At 38.7% G+C, this 18,399-nt stretch overlaps 1 protein-coding gene across 7 annotated transcripts in view; it reads right to left on the reverse strand.

The window, feature by feature from the left end:
• The window catches only part of FNDC3B (fibronectin type III domain containing 3B), a 356,837-nt gene that overhangs the window by 161,194 nt on the left and 177,244 nt on the right, over positions 1-18,399 (reverse strand). For all 7 annotated transcript variants that reach the window (XM_089910834.1, XM_089910832.1, XM_022572178.2 and 4 more), the window contains exon 4: positions 7,782-7,858. In XM_089910834.1, coding sequence (XP_089766960.1) covers positions 7,782-7,858 — 77 coding nt within the window. The remainder of the gene's footprint in view (positions 1-7,781; positions 7,859-18,399) is intronic.

Consider the following 18,399-nt stretch of genomic DNA (forward strand, 5'->3'; position numbering starts at 1 on the left):
TTACGGAAACTTACTTATATTCTCTCTTGGTCTCCTTCTTAAGGAGCAGTATGAACAGTACAGGAGAATCCTCTAATTTTAGATTAGAAAAGAACCTCGGAGATCCTCACTTTCCTTTGCCCTCCTCCCTCCACAAGATAAAAACGACTCCAAAAGTCAGCCAAATTTTAATAAATGCCTAGTATGTGCTTGACACCTTTCAAGGAACTAGAGATACAGTGTTGAACAGGACACATATTTCATCCTGCTAATCCTGTGTTCTATTAGGTCACAATGCCAGGATCGTAGAAACAAAGTAAAGAAATCCAAGAGAAAATGCAGAACAGGGAGACAGAGGACTCAGAAAGAGAAAACTTGCACAATGCTTTGAGGGGAGGGTGCATCTCTTTAATTTACCATCGCCAACCTTGTCTGTAATCGTTCCTCAGACAAAATAAGCCATAAAATGAAAATAAAGTTATTGTAAATCTGATGATGACAGAAACTAGAACAGAATATGGGCATGTAAGTCCTCTGCTCTCTTCCACAGAAGCTCCCAACACCCATGCACACACACTGTGTGCACACACACTGTTCACTGTGAAACATCTTCCTAACTTCCTATTGAAAGGTCAATTTTTCCAGAGGATTTAAAGTTTTGAAGGAGATTCCAATTTTCTTATTATTGGCCGCCAAATGGGTCTGATTCTTGGTCTACCCAGGCACAGGGCAATGCCCCATGTTCCTTCCTGCTCATCATTTTTACAACGTTGAAGGTTGAAGCACAGCATTAGTTTAACGCCAGGTTGTAATTACCAAAGGGAAGCAGTTGAAGCTAATGCTCATAGCTCAGCCGACCTGGCTGAACAAAATGTAGAAAAGCATTCCATGGCTTCCACCTAACAGGCCCCATTGTTTCTCCACAGGGCTCTGATTTCTGGCCAACTCTTAAAACAAGCCTCACTGGAGAATGATCAACCAAACCAAAATTTAAACATGTTTTTAAATAGATTTCTTGTCTCTCCCCGGTCAAGAGAAATGGAATATATATAATTTCAACAGGTATTTACCCACTAACTAATCCCCAAGACAATGGAATGGGTTAAAGTGTGTACTTCTGCTATAACAACAGAAACACTTATTTTGACTACTCTGAAGTTTTTAGGTTACATCAATTAACCTGGAAAAAGAAGAGTGGTTTCTCAAATGATGGAACATTAACTTGGATGTTTCACTTTGTCTCTTCATATGCTTTTTAAATCTGGGGGTCTACATGAAACCTTTCCCTGTAACTTTTGAAAATGTTTCATAAATTACTATGGAAGCATGGAACATAAAACTCAAGGCATCTGCTTAAGAAATTTTTATATATAAATTCTTCAAAAGTTAATGATGAGGTTAAAAAAATTTAAGAAAAACCAGGGAAGTATACAATGAAAGGAAAAATTTGCTTCATATGGCATGATCTCAATGTGTATTGAGGAAGGCAAATTCTGCCAAACTTTCACTGAAATTGTTCTAACAGGCCTCTTCATTCTAATAGCTACCACGTAGTGAATGCCCACTGTGGAGTACACACCTTACAGAGCATTTCTCTTAATTCTTCCCTCTGCCACATCAGGTAGGCATTCACCTATGTGGCAAAAGAGTTTGTAAAAGCTACACGGAAATAACCATGGTGGAATACGAAGGCAAAAGCCTTTTCAAGTAATGTCCATGTTCTTCCTAGCTCGCCCTCTTTTCCCATAGCTTCAACCCTAATGACACTAATAAATGCTTTTACATAATGGAAATAATGGTGATAAGTGGATAAGGCTAAATTAAATTCCCTCTCACCTAAATCCACTTTCTCACAGGTGGGGAAAAAAAAACCCACAAAAACTTAGCCTGTATTTTCTCTCAAGTTGAAAATGTCAGATCACATTTTCCTCAAACCTCCCCCAGCCTCCCACCAAAAAGTAAAGCACAAAACACACACTCACACTACAACAAAGAAAAGCTTACTATCTCAGAGAAGGTTCCACTGTTCTCCTGCCCTAGTCCACACTATCTCTAAAGCCCACAGGGTCAGTCCTTCTCAAACTAAGAAAACACAGGCTGTGCTGTTGACAGTGCGTCACAGCAGAGCTGTCTCAACTCCACGTTTGTCTTTCTATAAGATCATCTGCTCATTACTGACACTGGTATTTTGTCAACTTGATCAAGTTTATCAATTTATCTTTCAAGCACTTATAGCTACTGAAGTATGGAATGAATGCTACAACCAAGAAATTCCCCATTGACTCGGTTTAGAGTGACTGTAATGTCTTTAATCATTTACTTGCCTCTCTCTTCAATTTTCTTACAATAATGTACCATCTCATATATGAGTAGCTAGGGTTTTAGTATTAGAGATGCACAAGTAGACACACCACACATCCACACTCACACTGTCAAAAAGCAATGTAACATGAAGTAAATACAGTTAATCCTTGAACAAGGTGGGCGTCAGGGGCACCGACCTGCCTCATTGTCAAAAGTCCACAAATAACTTATAATCAGCTCTCCTTATCTGTAGCTCCTCATCCATGGACTCAACCAACCACGCATCGTGTAGTACTGAGTATTTAGTACTGAAAAAAATCCACGTATAAGTGGACCTGCGCAGTTTCAACTCATGTTCTTCAAGGGTCAACTGTATATCCATCAAAGTAGGCTCTGTCACTGACTTAGAGATCACATCATAGTGGGAAAAAGGTCAGTGAGTTCAGAAATGCCTGGGTTGCAATCCTGGTTCAACTCAGGGCCTTAGCTTCCTCGTATGTAAAGTTAGGATGGTGAAAACCAGAAACGTAAATAAAGCATTTAGCAGAGTGCACAGCATACGCAGTAGTTATTACCACCATCAACACAGGCACCAAGACAGGCTGGGCCATTTTCCCAGCTGTACCACTGTTTGCTGATTAACAGTTAGGACTAGTCACTATCTTTCCCTCCCTCCTCTTTTGTAATAGCTTTATTGAGGTGTCATTTACATACCGCAAAATCCATTCTTTTAAAGTGTCTGATTCAGTTGGTTTTTAGTATATTCAGAGTTGAGTGACCATTACCACTTTTTATTTCCAGAACACTGTCATCACCCCCAAAAGGATACCATACCCACTAGCAGCAACTCCCTAATACTCTCTCCCCCAGCCCCCGGCAACAACTAATACATTATCAGTGTCTATGGATTTGCCTATTCTGAACATCATATATAAATGGAATGATACTGTATATGGCTTTTGTGTCTGGCTTCTTTCACTTAGCACAATACTTTCAAGGTTCATCCACTTTTTAGCATGTATAAGTACTTCATTCCTTCTTATGGCTGAATAATAGTCCATTTTATGGATATATCACAACATGTTTATCCATTCATAAGCTGATGGACATTTGGGTTGTTTCCACATTGGGGTTAATATGAATAGTGCTGCTATGAATATTCATGTACAAGCTTTTTTTGTGTATAAACGTATGTTTTCTCTCCTCTTGGGTATTTACCTAGTAGTGGAATAGCAGAGTCACGTGGTAAATAACTCTCTATTTAACCATTTGAGGAAATGCCAGACTATCTTCCAGGCAGCTGTACCATTTTACATGACCTCAGGCAGTGTATGAGGGTTCCACCTGCTCCACATCCTTGCCAACACTTGTTCCTACTTGTCTCTTTGACTAAAGCCATCCTAGTGTGTGTGAAGTATATTGCGCTGTGGTTTTGATTTCATTTCCCTGATGGTTAAGTGATGTTCACCATCTTTTCATGTACTATTTGGCCATTTGTACATTGTTTCTGGAGAATGTCTATTCTGATCCTTTGCCCATATTTAAACTGGGTTGTTTGTCTTTTTATTCTTGAGCTGTTAAGATTTCCTTATATATTCTTGATACAAGTCCCTTCTAAAATATATGATTTGCATATATTTTCTCCCAATCTATGAGTTCTCTTTTCATTTTGTCGATGGTACCTTGGAAGCACAAAAGGTTGTAGTTTGGATGAAGTCAAATTTATCTGTTTTCTTCTTTTCCTGCTTGTGCTTTTGGTGTCATATCTAAGATTCCATTGCCTAATCCGAGGTTACAAAATTTTACTCCTAGAGTTATACAGTTTTAGTTCTTACATCTATGATCCATTTTGAGTCAATTTTTGTATATGGTGTGAGGTAGAGGTCCAACTTCATTCTGTTGCATCTGGATAACCAGTTGTCCCTGCACTATTTGTTGAAGAGACTATTCCTTCCTCCACTGAACTATCTTGGCACTTCTCTCTCTTAAATGCACATTCAGAGTATTTCATTCCTTGCAGGTATACATCACTCTGATCTTGCTAATTTTCCAGCTATCAGGCATATTACTGCTCTGCTTGAACCTGCAAATCTTTGAACCAAACCTATGAATCTATCCTGTATTTACTTTATTTCAGGTTGGCCAATCACTTACATTTAAAAGCACTTATCAAGTACCTACTATGTACCAGGCAGTATTCTAAATTCTCAGATATAATCCCAATGAAGCACTAAGATTCTTGGGGATGGTTATAAAATGTATTGTGTTTCATGACAGAGATGGGGACAAAGTACCAAAGATGCTGGAAAAAAACAAAAACAAAACAAAAACAACCATCTCTGTGTTAGAGGTTCTAAAGTGGTCACATTGAGGAGGGGTATTTGCATAGAAGAATTATTGAACTGTCAGACAAAGAAGGGCTCTAGAGTTCTCCAAGAAGAGAGAAATAATGGGCACAAATGTATGAAGCTGAGAAAAAGCCAGCGGACAGAGGTTTAAGGTGGTAGCAATGTGGGGCAATAGGAAAAGGTGACTCTCAAAAGGAGGACAGGGTTGAATATTAAGAATCCATATACTACAACAGAGACCTTTAACTGTACAGCTATGCAATGTACACCCAACTCTAGATCTGAACAAGGAAGCCACATGTATTTGAGCAACAGGACTGTGGGGTTAAGGTGTAGACTGTATTGCATAGGGACAGACTAGTATTGGGCATTCTCACATACGTCTAGCCAGGAGGAGGATTTTTTTTTAAGTGATTATTTCTTCCCACAACTGCATAACAAAAGTGTATTTTGCTCCTTCATAAGTCTCCTAAGACATTTTATACTTGGTTCCAACCTTCTTCATTCCTTTCAAGTGTGTATACGGTCAGCCTTAAAGAAGATGTTGTACCTCTTCAGGTTCTCAATTTTCTTCATTATAATAATCACTTTTACTTAAGACACTTCACTGTCAAATATCATTCAAGTTTTAATGCTACCACTGAAGGTTATTTAACTCTGGGCCCATCTTCTGAGCAGACAGCTCAGTCTAAAAAGAGTTGAATACGTGCCTTACAGACTGCTTCTTGTTCTTTTTCAATTTGGAGTCCAACTTATTCCATTTTTACTATTCTTCAAATATCTCCTAGCGCTTTCTGCCATAATTCTGAGTTCAGAAAGTGTTTCACTATGCTTCCATCATCAGCTTTATGAAAGTAAGTTTACAGTTCTGTTTTTCCTCTTTCTACTTAGATTTTCTATATAAGTATTTCAGAATCAGAAATACACCAAGATCTAAAAGTTTCTATTTTTCCTAGGAATCCTAATAAATGTTTGGCAGTTAATACAATCACAGCAACACCACTAGCAAGAAAAAGCACATTACAGCTTCTCTCCACTAGAATGTTCAATTTTTAACTGGTATTCCTAAATGGGCATTTAGCATAAAAGGAGGTGTTATTTCAGCCATCACAATGGTGAGAACTGTACTCTGGTTCAAGGGAATGAAACACTTCCTCAAATAAATGAGTGGGAGCCATAATGGAATTCTACACATTCCTTGTTCTTTTCTTTTAATTGACTGGTGATGTGAATGTGATCCACCATCGTGTATCCTGGCTGGAAGGGCTTGCTCTGCACCCTTTTCTCCTTCAGTGATCCTTATTTACAAAGACTTGTGTAAAACAAGCCATTTACTTGCAACAGGGGGAAGATGGGCCAACATTCTGGCTCCTCCAAAAAAAAAAGATGTCAAATTGGCTCACATAAAAGAAGGATGGAAAAAATGAAATTATAGTGGCTGCGCTATGCCTTAGACAGTGAAGAAATGGATAAGTTTTTACATCAGAGAAGGATAAATCTTCTTTGATTCCTGCCTGCACTTCAGCAATTTTCCTATGTAGCTGCCAATTTTTTCACCCCAGCAAAATCACTGAAAATGAAAATTACAGATTTTTAAACCATTTTAAAAGCAGACAGAGAGAGAAAGAAAAAAATACCTGGAAGACTATAATCCAAAAAATGTTAACACAAAGATTATCGTCTTCTGTGGGTAGTAAAATTTCAAATATTTTCTTTTTTTCTACTCTTCTGCCTTCTCAGATTTTTTCCAATGAATATAAGATGCCATTATAATCAGAAAAAAAGTACAATAGTGGCAGAAAGAAAGAAAAACAGTTGGTTAGTTAGGTATTTGGGGAGGAAGTAGTGCAGGGAGAGTTCAAGTTGTTTTAGGAACTGAGGACAAAAAACAAAAGTATATACAGATGCCCATGTTCCAGGCCTGAAGACTTTAAACCTTATCCAGGAATAGGAGTACAACTTTATCCTTTAACTTTTTTTTTTTAATCTTTCCAACACACCTCTGAAATTGCTGCTACTACTTTTTATTTTTTTTGGAGGGGGGCGAACTGAGAGGCTGTGGGATCTTAGTTCCCTGACCAGGGATTGAACCTGCAACCTCTGCAGTGAAAGTGCCGAGTCCTACCCACTGGACCGCCAGGGAAGTCCTGCTACTACGCTTTTTTGTTTTATTTTGGTTGTTTTGTTTTTTTTTTTTCCGGTACGCGGGCCTCTCACTGTTGTGGCCTCTCCCGTTGCAGAGCACAGGCTCTGGACGCGCAGGCAGGCTCAGCAGCCATGGCTCACGGGCCTAGCCACTCCGCAGCATGTAGGATCTTCCCGGACTGGGGCACGAACCCGTGTCCCCTGCATCGGCAGGCGGACCCTCAACCACTGCGCCACCAGGGAAGCCCCCCTGCTACTACTTTTTGGAGCACAGGCTCCGGACGCGCAGGCTCAGCGGCCATGGCTCACAGGCCCAGCCGCTCCGCGGCATGTGGGATCCTCCTGGACCGGGGCACGAACCTGCGTCCCCTGCATCGGCAGGCGGACTCCTAACCACTGCGCCACCAGGGAAGCCCCCCTGCTACTACTTTTTAAACAGCTATTGCTTTTTTTTTTTTTACTTAAGAAATAATCCAATTTCAGAGAAATTTAAGTACAAACAGCGAAGTTCTCACATCATATTCAGTAATTTATCAAGCCCAAGTCATGCCACATTACAGAAAAATGGGACTCCTATAACAGAAGGCAGACCCTATTTATGTTAACTATATGTCTCCTTTGATATTTTTCACTAATTAAGTCTACAAGTTTTTTTTTCTAGCAAATTGTGGTACAGGTAGAAGGAAGTCTCTAAGGCAGTAGACTCAATGAAGGAACCACCATCAAATGGTCAAGTGTGAAACCCACCTCAGGGGAGGGCAGCCTGGTAACCCTGCTGTGTTTCCCTCCCGCTGACTTTCTGGCACGTCAAGCAGCAAGATTCAGGAAGGACCATGTGGTGCCACACAAACAAAAATCAAAAACTAAAACAGGAAAACAAGAAAACCCCACAACTCTAGCATTATCCTAACTAAATTAATCCTGGAATAAGGTTTTGAGGCCATATTTTGTTTTGGAATAATGACAGTGCCCATAGTGAGTAGAGAAGTCTATTAAATGATTTACCTGTGAAATATAACCTGGAGGCACATGGATGGGAGGAATGGATCCATTGGGTGACATCATGGGAACTTCAGCAGGCCCTAAAAGAGGCAAGAGTAGGATATTAACAACTGAAGAAATATACATTATTCAAACTAATCATTGGTATTTTAAAATATTATCAAAACTGAAGAGAATCGCTGACTATTTTCTCTTCAGTAATTGGTACCTCGTGCCTTAGACGTGAAATCACAGATGAAAAGGAATTCTCCAGCTGCATAAGTTAAGGGGGTGGGGGTAGGAGAACAGCTATGAGCATCTTTTTTTTTTTTTTTTTTTTTGAATATTGTTTTTTGGCTGCGCTGGGTCTCCGTTGCTGTGCACAGGCTTTCTCTAGCTGCGGCGAGCGGGGGCTATTCTTCGTTGTGGTGCGTGGGTTTCTCACTGCGGTGGCTTCTCTTGTTGCAGAGCACGGGCTCTAGGCACACGGGCTTCAGGAGTTGCGGCACATGGGCTTCAGGAGTTGCAGCACGCAGGCTCAGTAGTTGCGGCACGCAGGCTCTAGGGTGCACAGGTTTCAGAGGTTGTGGCGCTCGGACTCAGTAGTTGTGGCACTCAGGCTCAGCAGTTGTGGCTCGCGAGCTCTAGAGCACAGGCTCGTTAGTTGTACAGGCACAAGCACAGCAGGGGCTTAGTTGCTCCATGGCATGTGGGATCTTCCCTGACCAGGGATCGAACCTGTGTCCCTGGCACTGGCAGGCAGATTCTCAACCCCTGCGCCACCAGGGAAGTCCCTATGAGCATCTTTATAAATATTTAATGATTCCCAAAGCCTCAAGTTCCATAAATTAAGGCTGCTCAGTTAAGAGTAGTCTAACAAAGTAGGGCAAAAAGTTTCCTTTTTTCCCTTTAAAAGAATGTATTATCAATATATGCTTAAGTAAATAAATTTTTAATGAGTTTATCTCCTCTGGTTTAAAAAGCTCCTATAGACTTTGGGTTTATAATTTTCATTTCGATTATTATTTTCAATAAGTTACTGTAACATGCCATTAATTTGACATAGAAGAAACCTTTAAAATACTCCAAACCAACTGAATCTGACAAGTCTCTTATAAGGCAGGGGGTAAAAACAGATTATATTTTAAAACTAGACACTATTAGGAATACTCATACCAAATTTACTTGGATTATTTCAGAGTAAAGCATTCAATTAACAAGAGGTTAGTTTCAAAATATTAAATTCAACAAATGTTAATCGCATGTCTAAGGAAACAATGAAAGGCAAGGCAAAGCTCAGTTACCTAAGACATAGTTTGAGTTAATATTTAATTACAAGGAAACTGATTGTCATAACATCAAAATCAACTTCTGACACCCTTCCAAAGATCCTATGACTAAATGGTTTCCCTGGAAGTATAAGAAACACAGGTCACTGGTTTTCAGTTTGACAGGTGGCTCCCCTATTTAGCAACCCATGTCCCAAATGTCAATCCAAAGCTGTGTTTCTAGTCTTGAGATGCGACTTCCTGGCTCCAAGTGCTCTGTGTTGTTTATTTGCTTTCTCCTGATGTGTGTTGTGCTTCCGGCAATGAAAATTGCTCTGCTGTAACAAAAACCAAGAAAAATACAACACTTTTCTTGGCAAAAGAAGACAGACCCTGCCACCCAGTGCTGCACTTACATATAAGCACAATGCATCTTTCACCTCACAGTACAATCCAATGTTACAACTACTTCTCAGGAAAAGTGTGGAGGGACAGGGATGCTGGGGTGCCCATCAAAAGGTCTACAAGTATAGGAAAAACATACAGGAGAAGCGCAGAAAAGATTTGAATATTCATGTAACATTCCACACGACTAGAGTTGCTGCAACTTCATGGACAATATGCCAAAGTACTAAACTATCCGATAATCTCTGAACACATACAAAATACCACAGTAGTCTCTCACATAGTAACACACTGGTAATCAGTTAAAGAAAAGGATGACGATGCCATAAGAATGGATAATTCCACAATCCCACTGTATTTTTAAGTACGATTCCAACTAATACATCCAGCAATCACTGAAGGCACTTTCCAAATTCACCTTCCAAATCCATCTTTCTCATCAGCTTTAGCATTTTTGCCACAGCCATTAAGACATTTAGGTATTTACTAAATATTTCTATTTGAATTGATTCACTTAAAAATCATAGACAACGATTTCACTCTTAGCCTGAGTACTATCTTTGAAATCCAAGGGTCAATGCACTCAGCTCTATAAGCAGGCATTAAGAGCGTGGCCTCTGCCTGGTTTCATTTCCCACCTCACTATTCACACTGGTTGTGTGACGTTGGACGATTCACTTAGCCTTTCTATGCCTCACCTGTCAATAAGAATAACAATCCCTACCTCATAGGTTTGTGTTTAAAGACTAAATTCAATGATACATGTAAAAGCATTTAGGACTGTGCATGGCATAATAATCACTCATCAAAATGTTAGCAATCTTTACAATTTTTCTTTTTTTATTTATAGTTTTTTGTTTTTTCCTGTTCTTTCATTACAATTACATTTTAAGCACTATTTTTTTAACAGTACATGTCCCTGTAACACATAGTCAACACGCATACTCTTTGTACAATACTGACTTATGAGGCAAACCTTCCTCATCAGATAAATATCAAATATTTCACAGTGCAGAGTGTGAACAGAAATGCTACCACTTCAATAAAGTATTACTTTTTAATCACCAAAATGTATACCAGGCAAACAGTCTCTTAACCCCAGGCATGACCCCTAAAACTGTTAAAGTCATTCGTATAAAATGCTTTAAAGAATGTAGGACAAGTAAATGATTTACAGCCAGAAAATGTTTTCTTCCTGGCCTTGGTTTCAAAAGTAGCCAAATGACTTTAACATGCTTGTTCCCCCTTTCTCTTGTCACTGTCATCAAAACCCTTTCAAAAAGCCTTGCGAAATATACAGTAATGGTTTCTGAAACTCAGCTCTGCCCTAGAACCCTAAGGTTTCTCTCCTTTCTGAAATAAACCATTGCATACACAGGCATTCAGGAGTTTAAAAGCTAGGAAAATAAAATCCCTTTCACAATGGTGGTATGAGAAAAGTTATTGTCTCCCTAAATACTTATCTCCCGATCAGTGAGTTTATGCCTCTGCTCAACAGTTTGTGTTTGAGAACCTCCTGATACTATTATAATTCTTCCCTAATTAAAACACAAACTTCTCTTCCTAAACTTTTAGAACTACTAGATTCCTTTTGATTTTTAATCGATAATCTCATGACACAGAAGACTGAAAGGATATAGCCCTGAGAATATGGGGAAAATGGTTCTCTTCTTGTTCAAACCACCAACACCGGATATGTGAGGGGTAAAAAAGGCACACAATCTCCCCAAACTAACTTCGTTTCTGACTGTATTGGGAAACCATCCATCTATTAAACTTTTTGGAAAAAAACTTTTTAAATCTCTTAAGATATCCGGAACCCTCTTTATTAAACACTCTTCTTACATAAAGGTAAGTCTACACAAATATACATACACATAAGATTAAATAATTTGAACACAAACATACACTTCCAAACTACTTCAGATTTTTTTTTTTTGAGAAACTAATTAAGAAGCTCAGCTAGAAACCACATGAACTCTTCCACAGACAGACGAAAGATGTCACACGTACAATTTCTAGAGCTGGAACTAGAATGTTTGCTAAAACCCAAGTAATTCTATGAAAAAAATGCCTTGGGAAATTTGATCAATTTCAGGCTGTGACTTCAACAGTCAAGAACCCCCCCTTTTTCTTTTTTTTAACATCTTTATTGGAGTATAATTGCTTTACAATGTTGTGTTAGTTTCTGCTGTATAACAAAGTGAGTCAGCTATGCGCATACATATATCCCCATATCCCCTCCCTCTCATCTCCCTCCCACCCTCCCTATCCCACCCCTAGGTGGTCACAAAGCACCAAGCTGATCTCCCTGTGCTATGCGGCTGCTTCCCACTAGCTATTTTATATTTGATAGTGTATATAAGTCCATGCCACTCTCTCACTTCGTCCCAGCTTACCCCTCCCCCTTCCCCCTCCCCGTGTCCTCAAGTCCATTCTCTAACTCTGCGTCTTTATCCCTGTCCTGCCCCTAGGTTCATGAGAACCTTTTTTTTTTCTAGATTCCATATATATGTATTAGCATATGGTATTTGTTTTTCTCTTTCTGACTTACTTCACTCTGTATGACAGACTCTAGGTCCATCCACCTCACTACAAATAACTCAATTTCGTTTCTTTTTATGGCTGAGTAATATTCCATTGTATATATGTGCCACATCTTTATCCATTCATCTGTCGATGGACACTTAGGTTGCTTCCATCTCCTGGCTACTGTAAATAGAGCTGCAATGAACACTCCCTTTTTTTTCATTGAACAAGATGTGAGACACAAACAAGAACTATGATCAGTTTATAGTCATTAAAAAATTTAACCACAATATGCAAGTTCATGGTCTGACATCTTAAAAGTCTGCTAGCATTTGTTAATGAATTGATTTTTCATTTACTTACAGCAAACTGTGAACAAGAAAGGTTGGAGAGCGGCTTAATTATTCAACCAACAGTAATTCATGCAATGATCCTACAACTTTATTCTCACATCAAGAGACTGAAGGAAAGTCCAGCAATGTTGTATTTCTAGGGACACATAGCTCATGGAGAGCTTCTAAGCCCCTGCCATGGCTGTACGACCATTCTGCTTCACTCTGTGCTTCTTCCCTGCTACCAGGGATCCCCCCCCCAGAGCCCACACGTGTAGATACCCCTTGCTCTGGTACTATATTCAGAATATTCACCCATCCTGGGAGAAGAGTTAACTGACTCGAGGAGAATGTACAAATGAGGTTTAGACATCTGAAAGTGGTGGAAAATGGGAATCCAGGGTATGTATTATCATTTAAATTAGTCTCAGAAATAGATTAGGTATAAATAATTAATTACACCACAATTTTGACATTTTGAAATGGTATTTTTTATAAACTGAATATTTGCCAGTAGGTAAACAAGTAGTGAATAAGTAGAATGTTATGATTGTAATTGTCTATAAACTGGTACTTGTGTGTCCAAATGGCTACTTTCAACAACAGCCATTAGTAGTAATAAATCACATTCTTAGCTTATTAACAAATATTATTTTGTTCAAAGAGGATGAAAGGGGTGGCGTGGGGGGAAGGATGTAAGAGGACTGAGATCACAACACAGCAAGATAAAGGAAAGCTAATGAGAAAAATAAAGCAAGGGCAAAACACTGATGTGATAAAATCCAACGAACCCTATTTAAAAAAATAAAAAGACACCTGAGTCTTTCTAAATAGTCAAAAGATAATTTCTTGCTCATTAAAGTAGTCATATGGATAAGGCCACAGCTAATAGGTAACCAGATAATTATGGTGAAAGCACTTATCAAAACAAACGGTCTAAATAAAAGTACACTGCAGGCTTCCCTGGTGGCGCAGTGGTTAAGAATCTGCCTGCCAATGCAGGGGACACAGGTTCGAGTCCTGGTCCGGGAAGATCCCACATGCCGCGGAGCAACTAAGTCTGTGCGCCACAACTACTGAGCCTGCGCTCTAGAGCCCGTGAGCCACCTGAGCTCACATGCCACAACTACTGAAGCCCGTGCTCTACAACAAGAGAAGCCACCACAATGAGGAGCCCGCACACAGCAATGAAGACCCAACGCAGCCAAAAATAAATAAATTTTAAAAAAAAAAAGTACACTTGCGCTGTTTGCCAAGGGTCTAAGACTGAATACAAAATGTGAGGTCTTCTGGTGAACCTTGTGAATGTCTAATAATGAATCTCCAGTTATTCACGGTGATTTAAGACATGTAGAGGAGCGAAGAGATTATGTAGGCACTTTGGGGAACACTGATTTTTTTAAAGCTATTCAACACTAATTAATCCCACAAGAGAACTAAAAGGAATACAAAGGTAATAAAATAAAGCACAGGTTCTAACCTAAGCTTAAACTCTAGTGCAGTGGTTCTTAAACTTTAGTGTGCATCAAAATCACCCAGAGGGTTTCTGAAAATCCAGATTGCTAAACTCCACTTCCCATAGTTTCAGAATCAGAAGATTGGGGGTGGGTCTTAAGAGCTAGCATTTCTAACAAGTTCTCAGGTGATAACCTCTGACTTAGTAGGTTAAAAGACAATAAGCATACACAGCAAACACTTCACTCAATGGTTAAGAAACTGAAAGCTTTCCCTCTAACATGAGGAACAAGACAAGGATGCCTACTTTCACCACCACTATTGACATTGTACCAGAAGTCTTAGCTAGAACAACGGGGCAAAAAGAAAAAAAAAAAAAGAAAAGGCATCCAAATTGGAAAGGAGGAAGTAAAATTATATTCGCGGAAGACATAATCCTATATATAGAAAATCCCAAAGACTCCATACACAAAAAACTATTAGAGCTAAAAAACGAATTCAGTAAATTTACAGGGTACAAGAGCAATGCATAAGTCAATTGTGTTTCTATGCACCAGCAATGAACAATCTGAAAAGGAAATTAAGAACACAATTCTATTTATGACAGTATCCAAAAGAATAAAATACCTAGGAAAAAATTTAATCAAGGGGGTGAAAGATTTATGCACTTAAATTACAAAACACTGCTGAAAGAAATTAAATAAGACCTAAATAAATGTAACTTAAGAACACCTAAACAAAGACATGGAATGGAAGACTTAATATTGTTAAGATGGCAATACCACTCAAAGCGATCTACTGAGTCAATGTAATCTCTACCAAAATTCCAACGGTCTTTTAGGCAGAAATGGAAAAGCCAACCCTCAAATTCATATGAAATTGCAAGAGGCCCCAAACAGACAAAAAGAATCAACTTGGACCCCTACCTGACATCATATACAAAAATTAACTCATCATAGATCTAAATATAAAAGCTAAAACCATAAAACTCTTAGAAGAAAACATGGGTATATATTTCATGGGCATCTGTCAATGGATTCTTAAATGTGACACCAAAACCACAAGCAGCAAAAGAAAAAAAATAGAGTGGACTTCATAAAAATTAAAAACTTTTGTGCAAAGGACATTATTAACAAAGTGAAAAGACAACCTATAAAATAGGGAAAAATATTTACAAATTCGGTATCTGATAAGGAACTAGTATCCCAAATATATATATATTGATAATTGTCACGACTCAACAAAAAGACAACCTAATTTTTAAAAGGGGTAAATGGTTTAAATAGACATTTTACCAAAGAAGATATACAAACAGCCAACAAACATATGAGAAGATGCTCACAACATCGTTAGTCATTAGGGAAACACAAATCAAAACCACTTCACACGCCCTACAACGCCTATTCTCAGAAAAATGGAAAATAAGTGTTGGTGAGGATGTGGAAAAACTGGAACCCTTGTACAATTGCTGGTAGTGATGTAAAATGATACAGCTGTTGTGGAAAACAGTTTGGCTCTTCCTCAAAAAGTTAATCAGGAAAGTACCATTATGACCCATCAATATCACTCCTAGGTATAATATACCCAGAAGGATTGAAAACTGGGATGCAAACAAATACATGTACACACACGTTCACAGCATCACTATTCACAATAGCCAAAAGGTGCAAACAGCCAAAATGTCTATTAGGGGATGAATGGGTAAATACAATGGGACATAATACACACAGGGAATATTACTCAGCCATAAAAAGTACTGATATATGCTACAAGGTTGAAAACGTTATGCTAAGTGAAAGAAGCCAGACACAAAAGGTCACATATTGTGTGATTCCATTTATATGAAATATCTAGAATAAATAAATCAACAGAAATGAAACTCAGATTTGTGGTTTCCAAGGGCTGAGGGATGGGAGGGATTTGGGAAGCAACTGCTCAATAGATGCAGGGTTTCCTTTTGGGGTGATGAAAACGTTTTAGAACTAGAAAGAAGTAGTGATTGCATAACACCGTAAATATACTAAATTGCCAATGAATTAAAAGTTAATTTTATCTAATTAATAATGTTAATAGTTAATGTTATGTGTATTTCACCTCAATAAAAATATTTTTTTAAAGAAATGATGAGCACATAACCAAAGAACTATAAGATAGTAAAACTGGGGTTACTAATAAACTACCAAAAAGCAACTGAACATAAACTTCCTAGAGCACATCTTCATTCCTCATACATTAATTTCTGGGAGGATGCTATTTCTAGACACTGTGCTATGCAAAAAGCCAGTAAAGTGCATTCTCTGTCCTCAAAGGACTCACAGTCTAATTACGAGGAACAGATATATAAACAAACACACACAAGGATGCACTTCAGGCACTGTCTAAATTTAGCAAGATTTTAAATGATTATCATCCTATGGACACATTAGTAATTACAGAAATGAGCTGTTAGAAGGCCCTTAGGATTTAGTAGAGGGCTCACTGTTTTACAACTAAAGAAACTGAGGCCCAGAAGCAAACTGAGAAGCTGGCAGGTGATGGAACAACAGGGTCTAGAAGTCAGTTTTTCTAGTTTTCAGCCCAATGTGGTTTCCTTCAGGAGTAAGTTTTGTTGTTTCTTAAAATGCTGCTGCAAAGTCATTTTCTCTCAGGGTGTAATTTTCACATAGAGCCAGGTATAGATGGCACGTTTCTCTGGCTCAGATATATTGGTCTCTCCAAACTGTAACTACTTCTTCCCAAAGGCATCCTGCCAGAGAGGAAACAAACTGGGAAGAGCAGAATCTGAGCAGTGCGAAGAACAAAAGCTTTGGAGCTAGTGAGGCCTGGGCTTGAATGTGAGCTCTACCACTTTCTAGCATGACCTTGGGCTAGTTACTTAAACTCTCTCTGACTGATCAGCACTTTTCTGACCTACAAAAAAGGATGACAAGAGCTAATTTGAAGGGTTGTTCTGAGGACTGGAAGTAGTAATAATGCATATAGTGTCCAGCACAGTACCGTGTCAAATAATGGTATTTAAAAAACTCCAACATTGTGCCACGAAGAAAAATACTGTATGAACAAAGAGGTTAATAGAGACTAAGCATTTATCAGAGAGACAAATGAAGAGTTATATGCTTTCTCAAATGAACAAGTCAGTTGTTTTGTCCTTCACAATTTTTCCCTCTAAAAATGTGTTTCCATCTTGTAGCTTCAAAATAATATTCTCCTTTTAAAAATATAATGCGGGCTTTCCTGGTGACGCAGTGGTTGAGGGTCCGCCTGCCGATGCAGGGGACACGGGTTCGTGCCCCGATCCGGGAAGATCCCACATGCCGCAGAGCGGCTAGGCCCATGAGCCGTGGCCGCTGAGCCTGCGCGTCCGGAGCCTGTGCTCCGCAACGGGAGAGGCCACAACAGTGAGAGGCCCGCGTACCGCAAAAAAAAAAAAAATATATATATATATATAAAATGCATTCAAGATATATGAATTATGATTTAAAAACAAGGAACAAATTTTTAAAAAAGGAAAAGATGGCTGCTTTCCCATAGTTGTCTACTTTCCCATATCTAATACTAGCCCTCTACCTCTCCCAAAACCACCTGTTATCTTTTCCTAATTTCTAGGAAACCTTAGAAAATTGGGTATGCCTAACTTTCTAAATGTCTGGACAACTCTAAATCAAAGGATCAGCCCTTGTTTTCTGAAAGTCAATCCTCTACATCTCTCTGACATTGGCTTTATTACAAGAATTTCTAGTCTGGCTCAGCTATTGTCCTTAAAAGTAGCAAGTGACCGTAACAACAAATTGCCCAGTGATGACTAAAATATTCCTGTTGAAGTCTTCCTGAAGTAAACCACTACCAAGAACCAAAAGTGAGCTGCCGATAGAACTCATAAATAATGGGTCACCACCATCTTATCATTTAACCATTTAAAAACACAAGAAGGTGCTACTTTAGTTAAATATGTTATACAATTTTTGAAATGCAAGTCTTTTCTTTCCAAATATTCCTCTTCGAACTTGTTCTGCTACTTAGCTGTTATAAGGGCATCAGGAGTAGAGCAAGAGTTTAATTCTCACATAAGACTAAACTTCATCAATCCCAATTTTCCTTAATTTCAAAAAACTTGAGATATCTACCCACTTTATCAAGTTGTTTTTAGGCTTAAATGTTAATAAAATCTGTATACTTACTGAGTGATTATAGAGTGCTTTTCTTATATTAGTTAATATTTTATTGCATTCAATTCAATAAACATTTATTGTACAAGATGCTGTAAGGTATTAAAAGCCACACAGAAGATTCTACAACAGAAACATTACTAACAAACTACTACATAAATAAGCAGCAATTGTTTTATTAGCGGCCAAGAGCTCTGGAGCTGGACAATAAAAATCATCCACGGGGTGGGTAGAAGGAGCATATTTAACACTTCCAGTGACTGACAATGAATGGTAAAGGAAGTCGGTGAATCCATTCACAACAGGCATGATGCCTAACACAGTTTTAAAAAGAACTTGACTTAAATTCAGGCCTACAGAAATACAAGCTCTAAGACTGTCAAAGATACTAGGTACCATGAGAGAGGCCAGTGATACAGCCTTCGACTCCTGATTTTAGAGCTCTTGGTTGTTGCTTTGTTCAGTTCAACAAACCTTTGCTGAACCC

The sequence above is a fragment of the Delphinapterus leucas genome, chromosome 4 (assembly GCF_059928025.1).
Source record: "Delphinapterus leucas isolate spDelLeu-1000000601 "Yukka" chromosome 4, BTC_Dleu_Yukka2, whole genome shotgun sequence".
NCBI classification, from domain to species: Eukaryota; Metazoa; Chordata; class Mammalia; order Artiodactyla; family Monodontidae; genus Delphinapterus; species Delphinapterus leucas.